Source organism: Oreochromis niloticus, linkage group LG20, assembly GCF_001858045.2.
Source record: "Oreochromis niloticus isolate F11D_XX linkage group LG20, O_niloticus_UMD_NMBU, whole genome shotgun sequence".
NCBI lineage: Eukaryota > Metazoa > Chordata > Actinopteri > Cichliformes > Cichlidae > Oreochromis > Oreochromis niloticus.
Window position 1 is genome coordinate 4,369,411 of NC_031984.2, and position 23,799 is coordinate 4,393,209.

Consider the following 23,799-nt stretch of genomic DNA (forward strand, 5'->3'; position numbering starts at 1 on the left):
TTGATGGGACAGAAGATCAGGGAGCTGAGGGGAGGAAGAAGCTTTTATATAGGTTAAATGAATCCGCTGCACCGTCAGCAGAGAGGTGCACGAGTCGCTCGGCTTCGGCTGTTATTTTTTAACTCATCAGATGCAGTTTCTTTTTCAGAAACCAGAATTTCTAATGGGATTCCCACCGTCTGCGGCGGTGGTTGTTATGGTCAGCTCACAGTGTGAGGGCAATCTGACTCGTCTCTGTGCCACGCTGAAGCCTGTGGGCAGAGATTAGCTGCTGCATTCATTAATTCACGCAGCGCCCTTGTATCTGGCGTAATCGTCATGTATTTGTGTGAATTTTCCTGCAGAGATCAGGTTCACGGTTTTGCTCTGCTGTTCCTGCACAAGGTAAACAGCACACCAAGGGTTCTGCTGAAGCCTCTGCTCTATCATTACTGAGCAGCAGTGGTGAAAGATAATAAAGTGTATTTACCCAGGTACTGCTTTTGTGGTGCTTTTATTTCCCTTTTGTCTGCAGCTATAGCTTTGTTTGAAGAGCAAAGGCTTTTCCTTTTTTAACCTCTCAAAGTAAAAGTAAACCGTTCTGCTCTGCTTGTTAAAACTTGTTTCTGTTGACGTCTCTGCAGTTCTTCCCATTCACTTAGATTCTTTTTGTTCTGATTTATTGAGTTTGACTGCACCTAATTATGTGCACTTGCACTAGCGAATAGTAACAGACTGGAACGGTCTTTGATTTGGATCTGATGCTTGCTCCAAAACTCGATTGAGTATCTGGTTTATCCAGTTCTTCTTTGTTTACTATGCCGCATGCCAGCAGTGGTTTGTGGGTTGCTGGGAGGCTCACATAGCATGGAGGAAGCTTACAGCATATGATCATTCAGATGCATTTCAGTTTTCATGCATTTGTTTGTCACATTTTATTCTAAAAAGTTAGGAAATCTGTGTTTAAGTGGAGCCACATGTTTCCGTATGTGTAAAGAATGAATCCCAACCACCTCCTCATAGTAATTGATACAGATCATTCATTTTATCATGGATGTCGGATCAGCACTGGAAAAAGTTGGATCCCAGTGACTTTAACTTGCACAGTGAAATAAGTTGCATGTACATTTGCTTAAATTATTTATTTAAATAAATATTCATTTAAAGGTTCTGCTCTTTAAATATTTTAATAGTCCAGTATACGTAGAATAAATTACAAAGTAATGCAGAGTCTTACTCTGGGACTGGAGTGCAGCTCCACAGTGTCGCCCCGCAGCAAGCTCGGGAAAATGGAGCCCAGTCTAGAGGAGTCAGAGCTAGTTAGCAGTAACTGGACTTTGAAAATAAGAGTGAGGGGATTGACTAGTGATGGGCCGAACATGGATGGTGGCGTCTCCTTGGATGCCTAAAAAAAATACACGTCAAAGGAAAAAATTGCAAATTTAAGATATTTAATATACTTGGGTGGGTTATCCCGTCCAGGGTCAGGTCACGCTGTGTGCTGATGGGTGATTGCTGATTCTGTGAATCCTGTGATTGTGCTGAAGGTCAAGGTCACATTTGTCACTTCACGTAATAACCTGGGAATCAAGATGGCCAGATGAGCTACTGCGCCTGCTTTCAAAATGTGGACATGTATATTATCGCAGTCTGACCACATCACGTCCCACTCTCACAGCAGTGACCATCCCACTACAGAGGTCAGCTTTTTATTGCTGCCAACGACAAATAACTGTAAACAAACTACAAATCTATAAATACCGCTAAAAACCAATAATAATCTTCAACATTATCGTTAACATTAATAAGGAGTTCACAGCTACCCACGAGTATCCCTGGTCCTCCATGTGTCAGATTCATGCTGACACCACAGTGGCTGTACTGAGTTCCTGTGAGCAGGGCAGCAGCAGAGGTGAGCTGATGTCAGCAGTGAACCCTCCTCATTGCTCTGTGTTTCTCTCCTCGCCCTTGGTTACCATTGATGAAAGGTCTCACCATGGCGATGGTTTCCAAGGTGTTCGATAGGTTAGTTGTGTAACAGGTCAGCCAATGGTAATGAGGTTCATTTCCATGGCTGACAGGCATCTCCCTCTGTGTAATCTGTTTAATGTTGACCTTCTCAGAGGAGTCTCTCTCTGGCTTCTGCTGGAGAGTGCTCTCTTAAATCCCCTGACTGTGTGATTGTGTCTGACAGTCGGAAAGTATTACACTCTGAGACTTCAAGCAAGTTTCAGCTTTAAAATGACTTATTAATTCCTCGTAAGACTGTGGTAGATTATTTTTCTGTTGTGCTTTTATAGTGTAAACTGAAGTTTGTTTCAGGTGAGCTCACCCACCTGTGCTCTCACCTGTCATTCATTACTCTGATGACCTGTTGGGTTTCCTGCAGCAGTTTTACGCTGAGCTTTATGCTGGATTTCTGACTGGAAACCATAGTGTCCATTATTTTAGTCAGTCTTAAGTAATTGATTTAATAAACATGAAAAAAGACAAATGAAAAATTGGGTGTGATATGCTGGCTAATCTGTTAGCGAGTTGAAGCCAGTGTAGCAGATGGTTTTGAATGTAAAGCACATCTCCCAGGATTGATCGCCGTTTCCTTCTGGGTTGCATACTCCACTCAGGATGCAGACGAAGCCAACAAGGAGTTGGGGTGGCAGCAGACTGCGTAGCAGCCGTGCAGACGGTGACACTTGTGCACCTCATCTTTTTTATTATTTTTTTGTTTGTTTGTTTTTGTAGGCTTGCGTGTGGCGTGCCTGGGAATGCCCGGGAATGTAGATGTAAAGCAAAGTTTTGCCTCACATGTCTCCTTCAAATACAGTTGCCGAAGTGTTTTTGGAATATTTTGAAATCTTAAATATTTATTCCTACCAGCCAGTGAAAGAACTCCTTTCTTCAAAAGTATAACTAATAGCTGGATTTAAGTGGCATATTGGTTATTCAGCTGCCCATAAATTACTATAATAAGCATGTTCTTTATTTTTGAAACAATCCTCGACTGTCTGTCCGTGTCCTCAGCGATGGACCCGTCCATCACGCTGTGGCAGTTCCTGCTTCATCTGCTGGAGGACCAGCGGCAGCGTCACCTGATCTCCTGGACAAGTGAGGACGGCGAGTTCAAGCTGCTGGACGCCGAGGAGGTGGCCCGCCTGTGGGGGCTCCGCAAGAACAAGCACAACATGAACTACGACAAACTGAGCCGGGCACTGAGATACTACTACGACAAGGTACTGCTGATAATACTACTGTTACTGCAGCAGAACGAGTACTACGTTACCTCCAGGTCGGCAGGCTCACCATTTTTCCCCCCTCTTTCAGAACATCATAAAGAAGGTGAGCGGCCAGAAGTTTGTCTATAAGTTTGTAAGTCAGCCCGACCCCTCCCTCCCTGATGCGATACGCACTATAGAGGAGGGCCAGAGGAGGGATATATGCGACTCAAACAACCAATCAAAAAGCCTTGGGGGCGTGGCACCAACTTGTCCGACAAAGGGCTTGCCCCAGGTACGTCCACACTTCCTTTGTTTCCTACAGGATGTTATGAATAATTGGCTGATTGCTTTTTTTCTTTCTTTGCGTCTGTCTGCGTGGATCACCAGCGCTCATCACCCAGCAGCTCCCAGAAGAGCTCCAGAAACGACTACATGAAGTCTGGCCTCTACTCCACCTTCACCATCCAATCCCTGCAGGCCTCACCCAATCCACGGCCAATCAAATCAGAGCTCCTCCTGCAACAAGAGCCTGTCCCCAAGGTTGATCGCACACCGAGAGAGGTAAAAAGAGTTAAATGTTGCCCCCTGACCCCTCTGTGCACTTCATAATCATAATAATAATAATAATGATAACAATAATAATAATAATTCTGCACAGCTGCTGGACTTTGTGTTTCACACTGCTTGAGGTCGTGCAGCTAACATTTTTTTGTTATTTAATTCCTGTGATTTATGCAGGTTGTTGGTTCTGAAACGATTTTTTTTTTTTTTTGCAAATGTATTTATTTTACCAGATGATGAGCTGGTCACAATTAATAAGTGACCTACTTCTGAAGTTGATCCAGAGTCACATCACAGCAAAATTGAACAGAAAAATGAGGTGCTGTTCATAAGAAAATATTAGACACTTGTTTTCACATCACCATCTTTGTACATTTAAGCAGTGAAAGTTTAATCTTGGTGAGCACATCAACAACCCTGTGGGCTCCTCATGTCAGTCCATGATGGGGCTGGTTGTGTCTTGAATGAGATTTGGTTAGAGTCTTTGTCAAATCAGTGTATTCTTCTTGTTATGGTTAACTTCACACATCTTCAGGGTCGTAGTCATAAGTTGATTAGGAGTAAAAGCAATATTTAGCTTTTTCTCCTGTTAATGTATTAATGGTTTCACCAGTTTACTCCAGTAGACTGATGAAGAGGGCCAGTTCTCTCCTGGCCAGTCCCCCAGAGTCCATGAGGAGGTGGGTGAGAGGAGGGTGTTAGCCAAGCTTATGGACAATGCCTCTCACCCCCTGCATGAGACTGTGGAGGCCCCTGAGCGGCTCCTTCAACAGTGACTGTTACCATGTAGAAAGGTGTGCTATCTAAAAGACTACAGCTGTATACATTAGCACTCCTGCTGCAGTTTTTATAAGTATAAAGATCTCTGTGTATTTTACCGTGAATAACAACAGTACATTTTTTTTAACACTTTTTTTTCGTATTTATTTTTCAGTTTTTCGAATGGATCTCTAATACACTTTTTCTTCCTGACTCTTGCGCTGCCGTGCCATGTCTATGCCATATGACGAACACATGCATGTGCACATGCACTATTTGTGGAAATCAGCTGCTCTAACTCCAGGCCTTTTTTGCCATCTCCTCCTTCTCAGGGGTGTGTGTTACCGGAGTCTAAATCCTCTCCGTCCGTGGGGAGCGCTGCGGACTCTGTTCTCCAGGTGATCGTCACTCAGACGTCTCCCTGTCCGACCCCGGCTCTCAGCCCACAGATACCAGCCAACTCCAATGGCCAATCACAGGTCAGTAAAAAGTCACGCCTGCTACTTGGTTACGTGTCCGAGAACACCTAAGATGACCTTATGAGATATCTCTGCTCTCAGTGACATCGTACAGATCCAAGAGTAGAAAAAACTACTTTAAATGAAGCATTTAGGTCAGTGTGAAGCCTGTTTTTGACTCGCAGGCGTTACTTGTACGTGTACTGAAGTCATTATTTGGACCTTTATCAGTATTCAGTATGAACATCCACCACTGGAACGTTAAAAATATGATGGAAAATAACGTCCCCTTTATTAATGTTCTCGCCTCTGGTTTACATTCCCAGAATCCTCCTGCTGCTCCGCTGAGCGACCCTCCCCAGATTTATCTCACCAACATGGGGGACCCATCCACCCTCATCACTCTCGGAGGGGGCACGGTGAGCCCCGTCCCCCCTCCTCATGTCTCAATGGGCACACAGGGCCCACAGCAGGAGGATTGCGGGGGCCTTACCAACCCCACCAACTTCCCCTCTCACCACCCGCACGCTGCTCCCCATCAGTCTCACCCTGCCCCTGTGTTCGTTATTATCAACCCACCTCCCAATCAACAGCAGCAGCAACAGGTGCCGATGACAACTGCTGCTCCTCCTCCCTCTGTTGCTCCTCCTCCCACCGCCCGTCCTCCACCCATTGTCATCAAGGAGGAGAATCTGCCGTCAGAGCAGGAGCTGCTGGAGATGGTGACACTGGATGGGAAACAGGTGGAGGTGGTAAGAGGAGGAGGAAATTCTGGGTTTTTAATAAAAGTTTAACAGAAACATGGTGCTAAGGTGGTGCGCTGTGCTCTTCCATCCAGGTTCCTGAGCTGATCTGTGACTCGGGAGAGCCAGAGCCTCCCCCCACCATTGTGGAAAGCCCGCCCCCGCCCTGCATTGATGCCGGGGTTGGAGTTCAGCAGCCAGCAGAGGAGGAGAGGACAGAGGGTGAGGGCCAGGACACACTAACAGGTGACAGGAAAGCATTTTAGATGATCTCCCTGATTAAGGAAAGGGTTTTTCTTCCCTCTCTACGTGGAGCCCACCGAGACCGCCTCCTCTTTTTATGTCTGTTCCCATAATTCATTAGATTTCATTCCTGCGATTTGTTTCCTTCAGATCCAGTCATCCCCCCGGTGACGACGTCCTCACCAGTGACCTCTCCAGCAGCTTCATCCTCGGACGCTGTTCCTCCAAAACAAAAGAAGCCACGAGGCCTGGAGCTGCCCTCCTCTCCCTCCCTGCCCCCCGGCCTCTCCCTCGATAAGGTCTGTAACACTGCTGGTCACTTTGCTGAATATCACATGTAAAAGTTCAGATTTAAATTTAAAACAGAAAGTCAGGAAGACACAGTCTGAGGTCAGTGTTTCTTGGATTTTGGGGCTGTAAACGGCAAAACCTGAACCCCCATTTTTACTTTGGAAGAAGTTTTAGGGTTTTTTTGTTTGTTTTGTTTTTTATGAAGGCATGCAAAATTTTACCTGCATATTTAGATTTTTTTCCCTCTAGTTTCAGTCTCCTCAGTTAAAACTTTGCACTTTGTTAGAACTTCATAACTCAGTGACAGAAAATCCAAATTTCAGGGCTGAAAAACACATTTAAGCACTTTAATTTTGTCCAAATCACAATTGTTACAATCTAAAATCCAGAATCTCATTTTTGTTTAGCACAATATTTTTTTCTAATCAACCAGTGGCACCATTATCATGGGATATATCATAGTTTCTAATCAAAACTTAATCCCTGTGATTCAGAGGAACATGGGAAAGCGTTGGTGTTCTGGATCTTTGATCAGTTTGTTGGAAACTTCAGAGTCATTTTGGGTAAACTATGGCTGCTATGGGTTTCTATGACATAAAATCAAATGTCATAGCAACCGGTGGGATAAGTGGCGGATCAAAACGGTTACAAACGGTCACCTTTTCACCTCTGCTTTGATACCAGGCTCATCATCTAGCTGTGAATCCCTCAGTGTCAAAGACATTTTCTCATATAGTCATGTTTTAACACTGGAAAAATCAGGTTATGGTTGTGAAATGGAGAAACATCACTATGTGTGCTATGTAACAACTTGAACGTTAGACATTTATCAGATAAATTGAAGTTTTCAGAATCCTTTGAGCATACAGAAAGAATCCTTTGAGTCTGTGATGTGTCTCACAGCACTTAAATAAAACGTCCAGGACGAAAAGCTTTTAGCTTTTTCTCTTAAAGCTTTTAGCAGCTCTGAATGTGTTAATTTTCTTTTCTTTGTACATCAGCAGCACATACTGCAAATGTAAATGACTATACGACAACTTCAAAATACAACAAGATTAAGTGTAACCACAAATTTATAACATGTATCCTGTAAACAAAGAGTAAAATCAATATATATTTTATTGTACACATTGTAATATATATTTTTAAAGTGACAGTGGATCTACTACAAATGACTACAAATAACAGAAGTCTCTGCATATTCCTGTTAAGACAGTAACAAAAATTAATTGACAGTCATGCAGAAGTCCGTGGTCACCCCCACAGAGGCTCATTTTGAGTCTGTAAAAACCCAGATATTTCCACTTCAGCATAAATAATCAGTTTAAATATCTTTTATTTATTTAGGTTTTATTAAAAGGATCTTAATTAGGGAGAAAGCTGGGCAGTTATTTCTATCAAAAGCAAAGCGACATCAGCAGAAAGATGTCGATGCTGTTAACAAAGTATGAAACAGAGGGATTCAGTGGGAACATGCACTCCTTTCCACACAGCAGGAAACGACACTGCCAGCCTGCCCACTGGCACAGGCCGACTCTTCTTCACAGCTTTTGGACTCGAGTGCCGTTTGCTGTGTGGAGTCAGCTGTGCGCTGACTCTGCAGGAGGACGGCACCAGAGTCAGGGTGAGAGCAATAGGACACGCCCACACAAAGACGCAGCAGGCCTGCTACGCCCAGAACGTGTTGTTTAATAAACAAATAATTTAAGTAGAGAGTTTAGTCCTCGGTGATCGTTTTAAAGAGCTCTAAAGTCTTGAATATTGTAGTAAAGCTGTCTAAGTTTTGGGATTGCCAAAAATGTTTTTATCCAGGAAAACCCTGAAGGTAGTTTGTGTGCTGCGTCCTCGAGTCCTTATCATGACCACACCAAGATGAATGTGACACGTAAACAAAAATTCTCCACAGTCCATGATTCATAAGTTTAATCATTCTGCAGTCTGTTAGCTCTGTGACACACTTCTAATCGACTGTTAGGTTTGCTGAAATCTCACAGCGTGTAGGCGCCTTCACCCTGAACTCTAACCCCGTGTGCGCCTTGACAGTCACAAGATTAAATAAAAATCCAAAAACACATCAGAGCTTTTTACATTTTTATTTATTTTCTCCAAAATATGAGATTATAGGGATTATATATATTGTGTGTATGTGCAAGTGTATGAGTGAATGATCGTGCTGTGTTTAGAGGTAAACGTGTGGTGTTGCTTCCTGTTCCTTCTGCAGGTGAATGCAGCAGTTAACAGTTTATTGGCTCCTGGATCAGCGACCAACACGCTCACCCCGACTGTCATCACCTCCCACGCTCTGGTAAACACGCTCACCTGTCTATGTGTGGCACACGTGTCTTTATTCATATAGGCGTCTGTTCACAACTTGGAGGATTGTGTCGTTCTAGCAGCTATCCTCTTTGCGTCGATGCTGCTGACAACAAGCCGAGACGAAACACTTTCCTCTACAGCACCACAGACCTTGAATTCCCTGGAACGTCACTTATCTGTTGTTTTGTCTATAGCTGTTTGTTTAAGTTATCTTTCTTTCAAATCACTTAACACACAGCAGACTGTGAGAGTTTAGTGTAGAGCACTTCGCTCTCGCACTGCAGGCCTACTTGTTGTTCCTAGAGTATTTAAAAGTAGAATGGGAGGCAGAGCCTTCAGTTTTCAGGCCCCTCTTCTGTGGAACCAGCTTCCAGTTTGGCTTAAAACTTTCCTTTTTGCTAAAGCATATAGTTAGGGCTGGACCAGGTGACCCTGAATCCTCCCTCCTCCTTCCCACTGTTGCCAAAGTGCTTGTTCATAGGGGGTCATTTGATTGTTGGGTTTTTCTCTGTATGTATTATTGTAGGGTCTACCTTACAATATAAAGTGCCTTGAGGCGACTATTGTGGTGATTTGGCGCGGTATAAATAAAACTGAATTAATTAGTACATGGGAACAGAAATGTACCCAAAGTTCAAAGTCTCGGGAAACATGTTTGAATCATAAATAACTTTATTCATAAAAAAGATAATTTTTTCATCTTTTTGGTTGTTGTTGTTTTTAGAAAAACGTTTAATGGCCTCAAAAAGTCATTTTCAATACAAGTGAGTGAAAATATTGTTCTTCAGTCTCTAATTACACGTGAAGGTCTTGGATGTGTTTAAAGATCATCTGTGATCTGAGTTTTCCTTCCGATACCTCGGCCTGTCCATCGGCTAAAAGGATGGTACATTGAATTCAGACATTTTCATTAAGAAAAGAAAGGGGAAACCTTTAGAGTATATGCACATATGAAGACTTTAAAGTTCAGGTTTAACAGGCTGAGATCAGATTGAGCTCTGGTTTAGTCCATTGTTCAGTTAACCTTCATCTGAAACGCTGCATCGATATTGAAGCTGTATTGATGAGTCATTCTTCCTGTTTTTGATTTGTTCTGCAGTGTCAGCAGTTCTTGAATCAAAGCTGCTTCTTTTTTTTTTTTTTTTTTAACATTTTCTGTCTTTAAATGTGTCATCTGCATTTGTAGAGCAGCCAATAGGAACAACCTGCCTCTAAAGTTACCTGTATTCCTTCCACAGAAAGGAATAAAGACAGATTTCACTGTTAGATATTCTGACTTGTTGATGTAAACAGAACTGAATCTAGTTGGGACGTCCACACAGGAAGTTGAATCATTTGTCAATTGTTTTTTCTTGAAATGTCCATTCCTGTCAAACACTCTTGGATGTTTCTGTCCATTTATCCTTCCAGACTCCGGTCCTGTTGACTCCCAGCCCTCTTCCCTCCACCATCCACTTCTGGAGCACGCTCAGTCCCATCGCTCCTCGATCGCCAGCTAAACTTTCCTTCCAGGTAATAAATACACTGAGCCCACTGCATGCAGTTCCGACATCCTGAGACACAAATGCACAAACAAATGGAACATAACAAGTGCAACAAAATTCACTTCAGTAACAAAAAACTCCTTCACAGTAAAATCCTTTAATCAGCTGGAAACATGTGCAGGAACTATAAGACAATATTGTTTTGGTGAGAGAGAAAAGAATCAGTCTGCAGGTGAAGTTTGTGGTGAAAACTGAAAGGAAAAAGTGTTCAGAGCTGGTTCTCACAATAAGATACTCGTCTTTTAAAATATAATCTGTAGGTTGTTCACAGGTTTGCAGAGCTCACACTGAACCTTTGCTTACAGCCACATAATGCTTTGGGCTTTGTCTGTATGCAGGTTTGGTAAATGAAACCACAGCTTCAGTTTCACAGAAAATTCACACGTTTGTGCAGCAAGTTTGCAGTTCTGCTTGCCACTTCACGCACGCCGTCATGCACACTGGTTCACGTTCAATAATCAGCAGCTGTTAGTTGGGAAGTTTAGACACGTAGATGCTCATTTACACCAGAAGTGAATTCCTACTGCCTGTGGTCACCCCCTTCATTCCTTCTGCAACAATTCATGTCTCAGTCTGCGCTGAAAAGATCATTTTAGAGGCCGTCTGTCATCATTATCATTCCTTTATCTCTGTGTGCATGTTTTCTGTTGAGTTTGTCGTTAAATAAGTTTTCACTTAAATATTTTTCTGCAGCCAAATTTCAAACAAATATAAACATAAAAGCAGAAAAATTCTCTCATTTCCCTAAGCTGTGTTTTCACAGCCCGACGTAGAAGTGAGTGGCTACAAGCATAAACTGTATAAAAGATGGACGTAGCCACCATCATGTCACCCTTTGGTTTTGGGTTCTGCAGCAAGCTGCAACTATAGACTGTATGGGTGCATCACACACACAGACACCGGCTAATTAGTGCAACAAAACGGAACCACAAACGTCTTGCAGGAGCCGTACTGTAGATTAGAATAGAATAGAAAGCCTTTATCGTCACTGTACATAAGACATATCCAAGATTTGGTGAAATATTCTGTACAGTGCAAAAACAGTGAAGTAAAAAAATGAGTAAAAACGATGAAAGCTTATAAAACTATGTAAAGAATAAAGGCTGTTATAAAGAAGACACTCACACATTAAGGATTCACCATTCACTGTTGAACTTCAAATTAGTTGCTAAATAATAATTTGTTTTGTTTATTTATACAAGCTCAAATTTGTGATAGCCCAGTAGGGCTGGGCTATATCATACCGTTCACGGTAATACCGGTGTAATTTTGGGCAACGATAGGAAAATGAAATATCGCGATAGAATGTGGGTAAAACGCGCATGCACAGTGCCTATGTTTACATACGCACATGGCGGCGACGCAGAATGAGAAGAGCGAAAGTGGATCGTTGAATGAAACGGATGAACCAGAACTGGTTTGTAAAAATGCTGCAACTTCAGTGGTGTGGAACTGGTTTAGCTTTCGTCCGTCAGATACACAACAAAGCACTATTTTTGGTAGAGCATGCTAGCGGGCCGTCGTTATTACCGTGTTGTTTGGAAAATACGGCACACTTAAAATCAATCCTTTGATTTTTCTGAAAATCGACAGTGCCCCTTATAATCCCGTGTGCCTTATGTATGAATTCTGGTTGTGTTTACTGACCTCGAAACGATTTTATGTACACGGCGCTCGAAAATCTGTCAAATGTTTTAGTACGACTTTGCTAAGCTACGAACCCGCACCGCTTGATGGATTGTCGGAGCATTACGGCTATCGTAGGCAGGAGCCTCGCGGAGTGATACGTACTGTGCTTCAACATAATATTACCGTATTGTGTGTGTATAACCTCTTTTTAAGTTTTGTGGATATTATACATGGTTATGCTGAGGATATGTCGGCCAGTTTACACTGGAAATGCCTTTTGGTTAAACTGTCAGTGAGGAATTTGCACTGTTACATTTTTATATAACTTTAATGCACATAAAAAACAGCTGCTTGTTTAAGTGAAAATACATTGATGGGGTTTTTTGCACTAATAAAGCTGTGGAGTTGTAAAGTATTTTGTCTAGTGTCAATTATATCGTCAGTTATATCGTTATCGCAAATTTTCAAATGTATATCGTGATAAATATTTTTGGTCATATCGCCCTGCTCTATAGCCCAGGGGAAAAAACTGAGTTTGTTTACCCGGTGCTTGGTGCACCTGTACTGCAGGGCAGGAGGTTGAACAGTTAGATGTCCAGGGTGAAAAGGGTCTTAAATTATTTTCCTCGCCCCACTGAGACACCAAGAACTGGAGATGTCCTCCAGGGAGGGCAATGTGCAGCCGGTGGTTCTCTGGGAAGTGTTGATGAATGTCTGCACTGAGCAGGTCCCACACTGTGATGCATTCACTGCCTGTTCAGTTGTTATGAAGGTGGAAAATATTCATAGAGGCTGAAAAGGGTTTTTGCACCAGGCTGTAAACATGCCTTTTAATGCATTTTAACACGGGAGTCTGTGCGTTAACACACTTTCAGAACGAGCACCGGGTGGGCATTAGAGGAAGTGCTTTGCCTGTTATGTGGTTTTTTTGTTTGTTTGGGGGGTTTTTTGTAAAAGGCAAAAAATTAATTTCAATGTAAGTCAACTGTATGGAGCAACAACTGTCGCTCGCTCATGAAAACTGACTCGTCTTCAATTTCCTGAGCGATAAAATGACACGATGACTCTGTAGCATGGTGTCTGGCCACGCTGGCTTCATGTAGTGAAATTAGAAGATGATTTATGGATGACCATCATAGATGGGAGGCCCTTATCTTTACTGGCATTGAAGAGGAAATCATCATCACAGAATCACCAAAGTATAAAAACTGGTTTTCAGGACACAAGCTCCTCTACCCCACACACACACACACACACACACACACACACACACACACGGACGCTGTGCACTGCGGGTAACTGAATCTGATCCAGGGTGCGCGCGCACACACACACACGCAAACACGCACACGCAAACACGCACATACTGTGTGAGGACTCGTATTGACGTCAGCCTTAATCTGAATATAGTTCTAAACATCAATCCTAAATCCAGGTCTAAAACCTTTAAACCTGAAGGTCTCAACCAAAGTGAGGAGGGGCGTCCTCACATGATCTAAAATAAACACAAGTCCCCACATTGATAGATGAACGAGAACACACAGAGCTGGTTTGTGTGCCTGCAGGTTTCTGGCCCAGCTTGAAGTCCGTCTGTTATCTGTTATTAAAGGTTCAGTTCACTCAGTGCATAAACAACAGCACATTCTAACACTTCTCTCTGACGGAGTCGTAATAATGATTATAATGCACTAAAATACACTGCACATTATCTCGTTACAATGGGACCTGTCAGGATGTGGGTTATATTAGACAGCCGTTGAACAGGGAGCGCTTGAAGCTGATGTGTTGGAGGCAGGAAGGATGGGCGGTGCGAGGATCCAAGCCAAAAAATGTTTTAAAAAGAAGAGGGAGAAGCTTGAAACATTAAATATTTTTTAATTTTTGCATGCCTGTACGCACAGTTGGGTAGTTTAAGCACTGATTTGTCTATAACTAGTATCATTAAATCATTTCTTCCTGTGTTCTGAGACAAAGGTGTTATGAAGTTTTCTCTGTTGTTTGTATCGTGATTCTGTGATACTTTGTCGCCTCCTTGTGGTGCAGCTAAAAATTGCAGGCTGTGAAAACCCTGCAGCTCCTCAGTAACATCTTTCATGACCTGCTAGAAAAAGCTGTGTTTTAACCCATTTTAACTCATTGACGGCAAAAGTGCTCAGCTGGTTTTTTACGTTGTTATGTTACAGTTTATTTCTAACTAGGCAGCTCATTCTCGACTATATTTTAAAGATATAAAATATTTATGGGTCAACTTGAAAGAAATCCAGATGTGTGAGGTCAGAGGTCAAATGTGACGTGATACTTTAAATTTTAATATGTTACTTTCTACATGTGGATAACACACACCACACTTGTAAGAATCATGGTTTCTAAGTTGAGGCAATTTTCAACCAATAAATAAATAAAGACTGCAGAACCAAATTTTAATTCAAATTTTAATTTTATTCAAAACTTTTGTGTTTACAGATAAAATGGCATGCAGGCATAAAAAGGAATCAGTTACACATTCTTCTTCAATGTACAAACCTTAAAGTGTTCAGAAGCGACGGGCTCAGTTTGCATAAAAATGCCTTAAATGTCCTAGAATCAGTAAATTGGCTACTGAGGAAGAAAAATAATTCATAAACTTCATCAGTGTGCATCATGTTCTACAGAAAGACAAAACAGAAAGAAAGCGAAGAGACTTTTCAGCTGAAAAACAGCTGATTTTTACCAAGTTGGCAGGATATTTTCTAACATTCCTTCAAAATAAAACGTCAACTTTTCATCTTCATTGTCTCTTTGTCTTTTCAGTTTCCCTCTAACGGCAGTAATCAGATCCACATCCCGGCTCTCAGCGTCGACGGCCTCTCCACCCCCGTGGTCCTCTCCCCGGGGCCCCAGAAGCCCTGAACTCCCCGCCCGCCTGAAGCAGCTCTTCACCGGGCACAACCTCGCCCAACGATCTCCTCAACTCCTGGAGGGTCGGAGGAAAAGCCGGATCTGCACTGACTCTGAAATGCATCACTAAAAACCCGACGCCATGAGATGTTTAAGCTGCATCGGCTGACTCTTACTGGTAGGTGTGATGGTTTATGTGGGCCTTTCACTGGTGGACGCGTTCACAGCCGAGGAACAGTCAGACCCTCCGCTGATTCTTACACTTTCTAACAGGTGGGAATCTGCGCTTTGTGCTCGTTCCACCTTCCTGTTTCTTTCATAGCTTTGTACTCAAACACTATGACAGCGGGGTTTCGAGAGAACCAGATGCTTCTCTCGACTTGAACTCATCACAAGAAGCCGACACGAGGACATAAACGGCATCTAAAGGCCACGAGAAGGCGGAGGGATGTTTTTCTCTTTTTCTACTGGTGTTTTTTAACCTGCCGTTGGACTTCTTTCTATAATATTGTGAGGTCTTTACCTTACGATGTAAAAGTGCTCTGACGTGACTGTTGTGAAATAAAACAGCTTAACCTTGAAGATGGCTTTTATAGCCAGTCTGCTTACTGAAAACTGACAGCAAACAAATGTCTGTTTTCAAACGGTTTCTTCAGTGTGTGACGGAGGGGAAACCGGAGAAAAGCTGGAGTTGTCTCTTATTTGAGTTTTTACTAAACAGAAGATTTGACTTGACGTTTTCTGGGAGTAACTGATCGCAGACTGGAAGGAGGGTCTCACGAACGTTCACATGGATGTGTGTAAAAGGATCTGCAGTTCCTCATAATCTCACGTTTTTTCTGATGGGATCTTTTTTTTTAAACTCGAGGTTATTTATTTCTGTCTTGTTTTCAATGCACCTTTCTCTGCAGATTCCTTAAAGGTTCTTGACTGTTTTTAAAACAGTCTCATCTTTTTTTTCCCACATTTTTTAAGCTACCAGGTGACCCTCTCCCAGTTGGAATTTAATTTCAGCACCAACACTGACATTTTATAAACTCACCTTCTGCTGGATTTCTTCAGAAATGACTTTCAGAGCCATTTAAGGGTTGTTGCTTTGCTCTTACTGGCCGATTTTAAAGGTCACGCCTTTCTCCGGTTCTGCATGGCCTGTTTTTCTTTTTGGTTCTTTGTTTTTTGTTTTGTTTTTAGTGGACTCCTCAGCAGCATTTCGAACTGACCAATCACAAAGGATGAAGATGACGGTGGACCTGAGGTTTTTCAAAGCCAAGTTCTTTCTCTATAAATGTGTCTAAATGTGACAGATTGTATATTTTCTCACAGAGTTTAATGTCCAAACTGAACTGAAGTGTCTGTCAGACTTGATTTAAAGGTTTTACCGAGGACAGAGTCACATTCCTTTGGTTTTAAAACAGTGATAGATGAGTTTGCGTTACTTATTAACAACTGCTTATTGTTTGAATCTCAGCAGTCATTCCAGAGGTTTTATTTGAGCACCTTTGAAAAATAAATGTTTTGTTCCCAAAAGCCTTGGAACAAATCTGCAGTGATGTTGCCACAAGTTGAAAGAGTCACATTTATTCTCCTTTCATTGAGATTGCAGGACATCTTTTAATATATTGAAAGCTTTTTCTGTGCAAAAAACAACAACAAAGGACCCAGCTTAATGACACTCTGTCATACCGGTGCTCATGATTGAAACATTTCAAATAATTTGATCAATTTGTGTTTAATAAAGCACCAAAAAACATGAAAAAAATAAATTCTCCAACATCCTGGAGTCCAAGTTTACGTCCTCATTTTGTACAAACATCAGCACAACATTTCAAAATTAAAAAGGCATTAGAAAAGCATCAGATGGTCTCTAGCGTGAACCTTGGAAAAAGATGACTAAGAAAATGTTTTTTTTTCATTTATGGCTTAAACGTATTTAATTGAATCTCGGAAGACGTCCTTGATGGCAGGGGCGGATTTATCTGTTTATCTGTGTGTGAAAAAATATTTTAGTTCTCTGAAATTTAAATAAAAACTAAACTTTCAGATAAAATACAAATACACAGGAAGTGGCTCTAACTTTAGTCTTTGTCAGTTTGGTCAAATTTGCTCTCAGAGTTGAACTTAAACTCCTCAAGGTCATAAATAATCTGACCATCAAATCTCGACGACCTCGTAGTACCGTGTAATCCCATCACAACACCTCACTCGCAGACTGCTGGCTTACTTCTGTTTACTGAGTTTCTAAAAGTTAGAACGAGAGGCAGAGCCTTCGGTGTTCAGGCTAATCTCGACTTTTAGACTCTGGTAGCTTTGCTGCTGTAGGCTCAGGCTGCTGGAGGACTTCCCATGATGCACTGAGAGTTACTTCTCCACTCCCATCTTTTCACTCCCTGCTGCAGATTGCAACGTTTTCTTTCTTGTTTCTCGGGTGTTGTATACGTCTGCCCCTCCCTGCCTGGTGCTTCTGGAGATCTTTTCATGTTTAAAAAAAGGAAAAAAAAGAAGAAGTTCTTTCTCCCCACTGTTGCCAAGTGTTGCTCACAGGGGATCAGCTGATTGTGGGGGTTTTCTCTTCAACCCCGTAGACTCTTTTTGATTTAATGCCAATTAAATAAAATAAAATAAATTTGAATGAAAAAGGAAGAAATGAAACCTTTAAAAACTAACACTAAACACTTTCATTGATTAAAAACTAAACTCAAACAAACTAAAATTGAGCTGAAACCTGATTAACCAAAAAACAGAACTGTGTTAAATGTTGTCCCGTCAGTTCTTACAGTTGGATTTGAGATTATTTAAAGATGAACATCCTCTAATCTTCAGGGCACCGCAGTGATTTTTATCCACTTAAGAACTTTAAAAGATCAAAACTCTGTGGAACAAAGTATCAGATAATCCCAGTTTTAAACATTTTTTAAATCCTTGCTGGTAAAGTTTGATAATTTTAGGTTGTGAGACATGCGTTTGTATGTTTTGTTCTCTCAGCGTCGGCTATGAAGCATATGAGTTTACTGTACATGATTTACAAAAAGCTAGGAGGCTTCATGCATTAGAACAATGATTAGTTGGATTTTGTGCAGTTTTTAGTTTCGTTTACAGACCTTTTCCACTAATACCCGCTCGGCTCGGTTTCCAGGGTTTTCCATTAGGTGGTAGTACCTGGTACCTGCTCCATTGGGGTTCTGAATGGTCCTAAAATGTGACTGCATGCCAACAGACAGCATGCTGCAGGTGGGCCAGTCAGTGGCATCACTCGATGTGTCATGAAAGCAAGTCCTTCACGAAATTCCAAACTGACAAATGCGGCAGTGAGGGAAAGTGGCTCCACACAAACCAACACCCTGGTCCGGTGATGAGGTGCAGACACTTGGCATCGGTTTGGCAGCAGGTATACCAACGCTTCGATATTCTCCACTGTTGTGTTGTGGCGCATACGAATGACATCACAGGAATTTTGGCCGTGTTGCTACAACGACCCCAAAAACACTGATGCGGTTCTATTATAATGGAAAATGACTGAAACAGAGTAGAGTCGAGCCGAGCAGATCAGACTGGATACTTGGTTCTCTCAGATGACCTGGAGTTTCGCTTGATTTACACGAACATGTGATTTTTAAAGCATGTTTGACGTGAACTTGTGGCGACATCAAAAACCTGCAGAGACCAAAAAAAAGATATTTTGTTTGTTTGTTTTCCTCAAAAATTGTAGACAGACACTGACTCATGTTCCTCTAAAAAAAAAAAAAAAAAAAAAAAAAAAAAGAAAACAGACTGTTGATGTTGTTGTTGTACATGTTATTTCTAATGCTAGCTGTGGTTGCCATGGTAACCTGACCCGACTGTTGCCGCCCTGCAGGTTGCTGTTGTCATTGCTGTTGTTATCGTTGTTGCTGCTGGAGCTGTTAACGTGTTTCTATGCTTCTGTGTGTGACGCCGAGGCTGCAGACACACACACACACACACACACACACTGCAGTCTTTGTGAGGATTCATTGGAGGCGTTGGTCTGTCCAACTCAAGCTTTGCTCAGTTACTCGCTGTGATGTTGCTACTGCTGGCACATCTTGCGCTCTGGCTCGTTGCGCACTTACACGTCTTTATCACATAAATAAGATCATCTGCCACGTTTGCATCAAGGGTGAGGAGAGCATAGATACCCAGAAGGTGCAGAACATGCTCCAAGAAAACAAAGGTTAAAGAAAACTTGTGTTCATATTTGAATTACACCTTTCTCCAAATTCATAACATTGCGTTTCAGTATTTCAGTGACATTTCTGTTAGGATTACAGTTTAGGGTGCACTGCTGTGCTGTGCCGACCACACCACAAATTACTGCAGCATCACTGCTGTGCTTTTTACCAGCAACATGGTGTCATTACCGAATCTGTAACTACCTGTTTCTACTTGAAAAGTATGATGGGGGAAAGAAAAATACTGCACTAACAGTCATCCATGCACAGTCATCCATATTTCTTCTGTACAATACTACGCTTTGGGTCGCAGACCTGACTGGTTCAGAAAAAGGCAAGAAAGCGGAAGTGGCTTTGCTCCAACAGTGTTTAAAGTTCAACAGACAAGTTGGAGATATTTAGGCAGGTGTCGACGCGCAGCAGGAACTGCACTTTTCTGCACTTCCACTAATGGCCAAAGTGAGTCAGTCGCTATTGACTCTCATGTTCAAATGTCCAACTTCTTTGCATCCTACACAATATTATTGTGAAAAATGTAATTTGGTTTGATTTGACAGATGTTCCCCTCTGCTAATTCAAGTCGTAGAACTGGACCTGTCTTGTGTGTGCTGTTCCGTGGCACTTTTTGGAATATTTTTAATGGAAAAATGTGTCTTTGTTTACAGTCAAATGTAATGGCAGCAAGTATCAAGTAATCTAAGCTTTAAGGTTCAAGGTTGGTTGAGCTGAGAGCAGTGCAGCGTCTGCAGCGAGGTTCAGGCTGAGGACAGGGGGCGCTCTGGATTTGGACAGATGCTTCATAGATGAGAGGAAAAGCCCGACTACCCAACCTTTCAAAGGTGGGTCCTCACAAGGTTGACCCTCTATTTGATTCCCACAAAGATAGCTGTGCAAACACACACACACACACACACACACACAGCTGGAGCGTCAGGGACTGAGTGAAGCTCGTATTCAGTGTTTCCACCTTCACTGAGGTTATTCTGCAACTCGTTAAATACCTGAAACATCCTGAAAAAACAAAATCTTTCAAACCGTTTACCACTTAATTTTCTTTTACAATGTGAAGTTTAAAAAGGAACAAAAATCTGATTCAAGATCGGTTCTAATTTTCTCTACCTGATCCAAGCTGGAACCATCATCATCAGCTCCTCTGAATTCAGCCTCAGATCGGTCCCTGACAGCGGGATTTCCCAGCCTTTGCGGCGACGTAAACGCAGCACCAAGCCATCGTGTTCGACTGTTCTCTCTTTACAGCATGACTCTATTTTTCTATCAGAGATGACGTGTTTATATTGCGTATAAGATTTAAAGAGCGACGAAGCCTTAAAGATTTCAGCTGCAGCAGAAGAAAGATGCATCCTCATTTAAAAAAAAAAAAAAGATACTCCCTGTTGTGTATCTTTTAGAGCATGACGATGAAAAATAAGCCATTTATCGAGAAAAGCTGAACTTTGTGTATCGAGTTTTGGACGCAGGGTTTGAGTCCGACATGTTTAACTTCAAGCTAACCTTTCTCTCACCAGCAGAACATGACGAATGTCTTTATATCGATTAGAAACTGCTTTGCATTCTGGGTAATGTTGTTTTTGAAACTCATCACCGTCTGAGTGAACTTGACGAAGGGTCTGCTTTGCAAACGCTGCCTGTATGCAGATGAAAGATGCTTGCAAAATGACATTTGAGGAAATACTTCACCTGCAGGCCTTTAAGTCTTAAAGCGATATTTTCAGACGTCTTTAATTCACAGAAGTCTTAAACTGTCTCTCTCAAATGTGAATCACTGAAAGTGAAGCCACGTTATGGAAGAGGCAAAGCAAACCCCTGCCTCCAGTTACATAAGGCATCTTTTCACTGTAGGGGCAAAGTGTTGTAAAGGTATCTGCCTTAACAAAGTTATTGGGCGCTTTCTCCGAGTCAGAATTGAAGCCGCTCAACGGTACCTACAGAAAGGGTTTCTGCATAGTTAGTTCCTGAGATCTGAACATATGAAAGTTGAAAGCTAAAAAAAAAACTGGTTCCTGCAGTGATAGGCGGTCTGTGGACATGTACTCAGTATTTGGTGATGAGTTTCACTTCATAAACATCATCAGTTATATTTTCTGCTCTGGTTTCATGACACTTATAAAGGAAGGCGTTCCTTAAATCCAGTGAGGAAAATCTGTTGTTCCTGAGCTTTCTGTCTGTTCACTTGAGGCCTGGAGTTTTCTCAGTGATTTTCATCTCATAAACCAAAAGTTGTTTGGGTTTTTCACAGATGTGACCAAATGAATCCTGATGTAATATTTGACCTCCAAAGCCTGGACAGACTTTGCTGCCGGTCGTTCTGCAGCTGAGCGTACCGTCCAGCTGCACTTCAGAAACTGTTCGTGTGCATACCAGCTCAGTGCAACTTAATGAATCTTTGTCTTAATGTAACACTGTTTAGAATTGTAGTAACTTTGATATGGTAATACATCTAATATAGGACTTGTTCAATGACGAAACGTAACATGAAAAATGAATAAATATTCACACCTCTTTTAAGAGAGACATTTCTTTTTATAACTAATATTTACAATCTGCTTCCTGTTATCATATGTATGTATCTGCTTTACTTTTTAATAGTTTAAATATGAAATAGGTCATTCATGCTGGGAAGTACGAGCAGCTGCTTGTTATAATGACAAAGATGGAATAAAACTTAAAACAAAGATGTAAAACGAGAAATTAAATGATGGCGGTTCTTGTTTTCACCGAGCTCCGTTACAGGAAAGAGTTGCCTCCTTATGTCAAAGGTTTGTTGAAAATAAATTGGGAAAATAACTAGAATTTAAGCTTAAACTCTTTCTTGCCAGGAAAGTTTATCATTATGCAAAAATTTAAATTTTTAAATGCTGTCATTCATATATATATATATTTTTTTTAATTTGCTTTTTTTTTTTTGTTAGATGTTAATGGATCTAACTAAATGTAGTTTAAAAATTATATACTTATTTGTGCCCACCCAGAGTATTGTATTGTAATAATAAAAGTTTTAACAGCAAAATGTAACATGAAAAATGAAAGAAGGGACGTTACATTAGTCTTTTTCTTGACATTTGGTTAACATTTGCGTGTTTGGAAATCGTCTGTCGAGCGGTTTCATCCTTTGGTTATTGAGCCTTAATTGTACAGTTTAAATTGCTAGTTTTGCCCTCAAAACTAGCAATTTAAACTTGGGGGAGAGAGCACTGACCCATGATCCTTTGCAGCAGGATGACAGACAGAGAGCTCCGGAAGCCGATGGCTGACGCGCCTCCTAATTGTAAAGAGGTTTTCTGTCCACAGTTTGTGTGGAAATCTTCACTGTATATAGATGCGAAATATAATCTGAACATATGAATATGCTATACATTCTGTACCATGTGACAGGCCTAACCAATGGGCTGGGGGTTGTTAATGACGTGTTGTTCCTGTGGTCTGTCATTGCTGTCAGATCCTGCGTGGCCCCTCCCCTCCTCGGCTGTGATTGGCCATGGAGTTTATTGATGTAAAGGGGCGGGGCTGCTTTTATTTTTCTGAGATAGAGTTCTACATGTTTAACATGTTATTTACTGGAACCATTTAAAAGAAAAGCTATTTTTTATGGACATGATTTTAGTTTTTGTTGGTGTACCATGTTATGCTGATGATTCCTCTTGTTTTCTACAAACACACATGCACACACACTGGGAGGACGGTAATAAAACTATTTTGTCCTGTACAGTTTGTTCTGTCTCATTTATGACTTTTGAATGCTAAGCATGCCTGGCTACAGGAAACCTTTTAGCTCAAACTTCTAGCATACATGTTGAGTGCTTGTGATGAGTTACCCTTAGTTAAAAAACAATAAACTTCAGATTTAGAAATGTAAGAATTCTGAGAGGAAACGCTCGCTGAGAGAAAGTCATCTGTGATTTCAGATGATTCAGAGAGAATATGCTGACTCATCAGTGATCACTCAGATGCCTGATCGATGAAGCAGCCTGCTGGCACATCAGTGTGATGACTGCGCGCACAGAGCACAAAATCAATATGATTTCTCCATTAGCTCAAAGTAAAGCACTGACTGAAAAATCATTTAAAAACACCAGAGAGTGTTAGATCTGATTTTATTTCATGTATAATGTTCTTTATGTTTAATTAGATCTATTTTGTAATTGTACTGTACAAAAGTGTAGATGGAACTTCCCGACCAGGGGGCAGAATTTTACCACAAAATTGTGGGTTCCAATTTCTCAACACGAAAGGCTCTCTTTATTTTGTTTTAGCACATACAGCTTTGTTGTTGATGGGGGTTTTTAGGAGAACTAGGAATTTGCTGATTGTTGCATTGTAAGTGTGGTTAACTGCTGGCATAGTTCACAGAAAGGTGCCTTACTACCACTGAAATCTCCATCCTGTCACTCAAAAACATGAAGAAAGAAGCTTTTACCTAATTCATTTTTAATGGTTTGAGCTACAGCTCCACCAAGGCTCTGTTTAGTCTGGACTATCCTAAAAACACCCCTAACGAAATAGGAGGGCCAGGGGTTCTCAGTATATTTACTCACTACACCCTCTGGTTACAAACTGGTATTGCATGCTGTAAGGAGTTTTCCTGTAATGCAACTCAGATTGGAATAAATGACACTCAGACAGGTTTTACAAATTAACGTGCACGGGAGAGAACCGGACAGGCGCCGTTCCTTCGCTTGACCTCAGTTGCTCTCGTCTGCTCTCCCGTAACACTGCTCTTTTATTGTGGTTACATGAATATGCATAGGTTCATTAACATATGACGTATACCGTGTGTGTGTGTGTGTGTGTGTGTGTGTGTGTGTGTGTGTGTGTGGTCGAGATATGACCCCGTGAAGACTCCCCAAAGCTGGTGCCAGGAGTCTAGCGGTCCATCTAAACAAAAGGCACTTAGACTAAAACAGATATAGATACGTTTATCCTACCATAAAACAATAAGACAAGGTACGACCTCTCCCATGCTCCCAGGATGTGGGTGT

The 23,799-nt window shown here is 41.6% G+C and overlaps 1 protein-coding gene across 5 annotated transcripts in view; it reads left to right on the forward strand.

The window, feature by feature from the left end:
• The window catches only part of elk1 (ETS transcription factor ELK1), a 31,007-nt gene extending 8,481 nt beyond the window's left edge, over positions 1-22,526 (forward strand). The window contains exons 1-11 of one of the 5 annotated variants that reach the window (XM_025901419.1): positions 2,368-2,665; positions 3,001-3,209; positions 3,301-3,486; positions 3,582-3,755; positions 4,847-4,993; positions 5,299-5,724; positions 5,811-5,937; positions 6,109-6,257; positions 8,471-8,554; positions 9,976-10,077; positions 14,529-22,526. In XM_025901419.1, the coding sequence (XP_025757204.1) occupies positions 2,605-2,665; positions 3,001-3,209; positions 3,301-3,486; positions 3,582-3,755; positions 4,847-4,993; positions 5,299-5,724; positions 5,811-5,937; positions 6,109-6,257; positions 8,471-8,554; positions 9,976-10,077; positions 14,529-14,627 (1,764 nt within the window). In that variant the 5' untranslated portion in view covers positions 2,368-2,604 and the 3' untranslated portion in view covers positions 14,628-22,526. Of the gene's footprint in view, positions 1-2,367; positions 2,666-3,000; positions 3,210-3,300; positions 3,487-3,581; positions 3,756-4,846; positions 4,994-5,298; positions 5,725-5,810; positions 5,962-6,108; positions 6,258-8,470; positions 8,555-9,975; positions 10,078-14,528 lie in introns of those variants that run through there. The other 4 variants (XM_019349768.2, XM_019349766.2, XM_019349769.2 and 1 more) reach the window with 4 other exon arrangements.
• The last annotated feature ends 1,273 nt before the right edge of the window (positions 22,527-23,799 follow it).